The sequence below is a fragment of the Frankliniella occidentalis genome, unplaced genomic scaffold (genome assembly GCF_000697945.3).
Source record: "Frankliniella occidentalis isolate FOCC.00 unplaced genomic scaffold, Focc_3.1 Scaffold24, whole genome shotgun sequence".
Lineage (NCBI taxonomy): Eukaryota > Metazoa > Arthropoda > Insecta > Thysanoptera > Thripidae > Frankliniella > Frankliniella occidentalis.
The window spans coordinates 225,403-230,250 of NW_026267154.1; the positions used below are offsets into that span (position 1 = coordinate 225,403).

At 56.1% G+C, this 4,848-nt stretch overlaps 1 protein-coding gene across 1 annotated transcript in view; it reads right to left on the reverse strand.

Annotated features, from left to right (window-relative positions):
- LOC113205099 (protein slit) overlaps positions 1-4,842 on the reverse strand; it is a 201,566-nt gene extending 196,724 nt beyond the window's left edge. The window contains exon 1 of the mRNA XM_052265162.1: positions 4,509-4,842. Within this exon, the coding sequence (XP_052121122.1) occupies positions 4,509-4,765 (257 nt within the window). The 5' untranslated portion in view covers positions 4,766-4,842. The remainder of the gene's footprint in view (positions 1-4,508) is intronic.
- Positions 4,843-4,848: the final 6 nt, after the last annotated feature.

Sequence of the window (4,848 nt, forward strand, 5' to 3'; positions counted from 1 at the left end):
TGTGTGTGAGAGTATAAGAGCGAGCAAGAGAGAGAGAGAGAGAGAGAGAGCAGGGGGCGGATCCGCGCCACGAACACGCTTTTATTTTTTTCCCCCGCACCGTCCGTAAGTCAATACGCATAAGGGTGGCTTTGGGCGGCCGGGCCGGGGGCGGCTCAAATTTATGAGGTACGTCGCAGGGTGAACGAACGCCACTCCGGCTCCGGCGGGGCGGGGCGGGGCGGGGCCCTGGCCGTTCCGCTATGCCAGGGTGACGTCGTTTCTACGACTCCAACGACCCGACCCGCGCCGCCAACGACCATCCGAGAAAGAGAGCAGTGCGCGCACACTGTCCATGCGATGCGGGCGGAGTATGCGGCGCCAAAAAAGGGACAAAAGGTTCGTACCATACCTTTAGGACATGGCGACACCTGAGCGCGCATAACCCAGACTGGCACCCGCGTCTCTTCTCTGTCTGTCTCTGTATTTCTAACGCTCTCTTTCACTTCCAAAAGTAAGAACACCGCTCGCTCCCTCCTGTCCTGCTGCCGATCGTTTCCCTTGTATGGAGGGGGGGAGGGGTTGTTTCTGCGGATACGAGAGAAGCAAGCGAGAGAGAGAGAAAGAGAGAGAGAAAGAGAGAGAGAGAGAGAGAGAGAGCGAGAGAGAGCAATATGCAGACAGAGACAGACAGAGTCAGACGCAGAGAACGGCAGGGACAGCGACAACGTAGAGCTCCGAGTGACTTTCATCGTGCATACATATCGCGCTCCTCCCAACGGGTCAGCTTTGGGCTCTAGTTATTCATCAGGAGCATTACTACATATTCTCGTGTCGCTCGGAGGCCAGTCGAGACGAGGGCCAGAACCTCAGACAGCCCGAGTGGAGCACCGCCAGGGCATTGACATCCGTCACCCCTCCTACCCTTCTCAACATGAAACGGTCAAAAACAAAAGTCGAACCTCAGACTCAAAGTTAACAAAGCTTACTCTTAGAACACATAAATTTTCGTAAACTCAATATTCGAAGTTCATTTCCACATTGACTGTCAGTTTTGTTTGAATGTTTAAGCAATAGGTGCTCAAATTATGAAGTGCAAAGTTAAAGTTGTCCCAAGACTTCATTTAAACAGTTCATTAAAAGTGTTCGTTCAAGGAGTTCAGTCAATAAGTTCATTCAAAGAGTTCGTCACAAGAGCTCGACCAAGATCACCCGAAGAGTTCATTTGGTTCATTCAATAATTTCACTACCCAATTTCACACAAAGAGTTAACTCCGAATGAATGAATCCATTGAAAGGGTTTCTTTAAACTCTTCAGTTCGCTCAATGAGTTCATTCAAGATTCATTCAAGATTCAAGAAAATGAACGAATTCATTGCACGAATTCATTGCACGAATTCATTGCACGAGTTTATTGAAAGTGGTCATTGAAAGTGGTCATTGAAAGTGGTCATTGAAAGTGGTCATTGAAAGTGGTCATTGAAAGTGGTCATTGAAAGTGGTCATTGAAAGTGGTCATTGAAAGTGGTCATTGAAAGTGGTCATTGAAAGTGGTCATTGAAAGTGGTCATTGAAAGTGGTCATTGAAAGTGGTCATTGATAGTGGTCATTGATAGTGGTCATTGATAGTGGTCATTGATAGTGGTCATTGATAGTGGTCATTGATAGTGGTCATTGATAGTGGTCATTGATGGTGGTCATTGATGGTGGTCATTGATGGTGGTCATTGATGGTGGTCATTGATGGTGGTCATTGATGGTGGTCATTGATGGTGGTCATTGATAGTGGTCATTGATGGTGGTCATTGGAAGAGGTCATTGGAAGAGGTCATTGGAAGAGGTCATTGGAAGAGGTCATTGGAGGAGGTCATTGGAAGAAATCATTGGAAGAAATCATTGGAGGAGGTTGTTCAAAGCGTTCGCCCAGATAGTTGAGAGGAGAGACCTAACACGAGAGTGAAGCAGTGCGAAAAAAAACAGACACGGTCCCACTGTGGGGAGGGCAGGGAGGGAGGGGAGGGGGGAAGAGGAGAGCGGAGGGGAGATCCGCGATGGAATGCACGCGGCAGGGCTGCGATTAGGTCACGGGGGGTCCGCGACAACGGCACGGTCAAGGAAGCGCGTGGCGGTGCACTCCGCTCGCCGATTATGTGCGGCGGCGGCGTTCTGGACACGGTATCCTGCGGACGGCGTCCTGGACAGGGCATCCTGCAGACGCCGTCCGTAAGGCCCGTTTAGGGGATGCAGGACTGAGCTCTGCTCGGACTGCAGTCATAGTGTAATCCGCTAAACGCGGGACGCGCAACGGCTCAAGGATATTGAACAAAGTTTGAATGGAGTTTGAATGGAGTTTGAATGGAGTTTCAATGAAGTTTCAATGAAGTTTCAATGAAGTTTCAATGAAGTTTCAATGAAGTTTCAATGAAGTTTCAATGAAGTTTTTAATGGAGTTTCAATGGAGTTTCAATGGAGTTTCAATGGAGTTTCAATGGAGTTTGAATAAAGCATGGATCTTGCATGGATTTTAAAATAGATGTTAATTGGTCTCAACAAAAACTGAGCTTTAGCCTCGTTTTACCATTTAGTCCGTGCGGGCGTGACCACATTATGTCTTTGCCCCTTATTTCCTGACTGTGTACCACTAACGTCGCCGCGGCTCCCACGCACGTCGACTGCTGGCAGCCCCCGGGCACCCTCGAAGCATGGCGAGCGACGCGGCCCGGAGCTTAGCGCGCGCGCGGCGACCATTCCTGAGGACGACATTGTGTGTTCGTTGGAGGACACGCGAGATGCGCGACGTGGACGTCGTCTTCGTCGTGGCCCCCAAGTAGGTCACGCGGAGCGGCGGGGCCGCGACCAGGGGGGGCATCAGAGTGAGTCGAAGTGGGGCACGATTAGGGCCGTAAAGCCGCGCGAGGACGCCGTCGTCGTCGTCGACGGTCAGCACCATGACTCGATAGAGAGCAGCGGGTGGGGGCTGGGAGGTCCCCGGCGCGCGGCGAGTCCATAGCAACCGAGACCGGAGGTATAAGTACGAGCAATCACGAGCACACAGGGGGGGGGGGCAGTCAGCACATGTGCGGTGCGCCACGCTCGCGTTGAGACCCACCTGAGAGACGTTGTTCCCGCAAACAGAACGGGCCTCAACAGTGCCTTACACGGGGCCGGGCGGGGTGAACCCGCCTTGTTGGTCAATCCAGTGCGCGCGCGCCAACGTGGGTGTTCCATCCGCTTGGTCCAGCCACACCCCGCCCCGCCCCGCCGCGCCCGTACTGGACGGGACGAGACTGCCATATTGCTTGAATTGCACCGGACTCCAGCGGGCCCGACTGCTTAGCCGCCATAGCCGGGCCGAGCGCTGCCTTAGCCGGCCAGAGCCCCCCCCCCCTTCCCCTGGGCCCCTCTACAACTCTGCGCCGCGCCTGCTTGCGCTGCTGCACGCAAGTTCACAGACCTCCCAAGCGGGAAGCAGCAGAGGCACCGCTGCTGTCCAGTCATGGGAGTCTGCCCGCTGTCCGCGCTGTCCAGACGACTGCAGAGACGAAGAAGCCTTTGGGGGGCAGCCTTGGGCAGAGCGGACGAGAGCCGGTGGGCCGGACAGACAGATCCGCGGTGCGGTGAATTGACCGAGGATTGGCAGACAACGGGCCGGGAGATGACGCTCAAGTGGACAGCAGTGGCAGCGGCGGCGGCGGCCACGCACCAACGCACCAACGCACCAGGGAGTGCGAGAGAGAAAGACGGACCGCACCACACTGCTGCTGCTCACCTCTAGCGTGCATGAGTGCGCCCCCACATTACGGAGGAGACGAGTCGGCGATTTATTCAACAAAACGCGACCGAACGCGACCGGGACTTGAACGCGTGGCCCGAAAGGGCCCCGGGGCTCCTCGCGGTCCGCGACGGTCACCGGCCATAGGGGCCATAGGTCACCGCCGTTCAGCCGGACCGCTGTGGGCCGCCCCGATGGAGATGTCACTCCAGCATCCTTAGCAGCGGCGGCGGCGGGGCGGGGCGGGGCGTGGGAGGGGGCGTGCTCGGTAACGAGCCAGCGCTGCGTCCCGTCCCGTGTCGCGAGGGGACGCCGCCGCCGTCCAGACCGTACCACCATTCATCACGACACGACTCCAGCAGTCGGCGGCGCGCAGTGCGGTCAGACACGGCCCGGGGACACCTTAATGACCGTACGGAACGAGGGATTTTAATTTTCCAAAAATTAATTTGAAGAATCTTGGCCTGGAGAATGTGTTGATACATTCAGAACACTTTCAGTTACATAAAGAATACACCTCTTGATAAAGAAAGGGAACTCGGTGCAGACCAGAAAACTATTTGTTTTGCGCTGAGTGAATCGTGCCCGGTTGAGTGTCCCCCTGCCGAACGATACTGCGCCGGTCAGCCAAGCCCGAGACCTCTTGACCCCTTTCCTGCCTGGGCCCCCGATATGTAGTTGTTCGGTTTTTCAATACATTTTTATCTGGAAAAGTTTTCAATTTGCCAGGAAAATTCCGGGCGTTATCATCTACTCACAGGCGCTCGATGTTGGTGGGCAGGTTGGTGGGGACGTGCGCCAGCCCGCGGCGGGAGCAGTCCACGGCGGGGCCGGAGCAGGTGCAGGGGCGCGGGCAGCGGGGGTCGCCGGCCGGCCGCGGCTCCGCCAGGATCAGGTGGCCGCCGACCTGGTTGGCGTGGCTCGCCGACACGGCGGCGTCCCCGCCGACGGCGAGGCCTCCGGCCCGGGCGCCGGCGACAAGCAGCGCCAGCACCAGCGCGACCTGTGCGGCCATGGCTAGCGAGTCTGTTGTCACTCTGCGTGCAAGCTCTGTCTGTCTATCGTCCCTGCTGCTCACAGCAGGGGGAACGACGACGA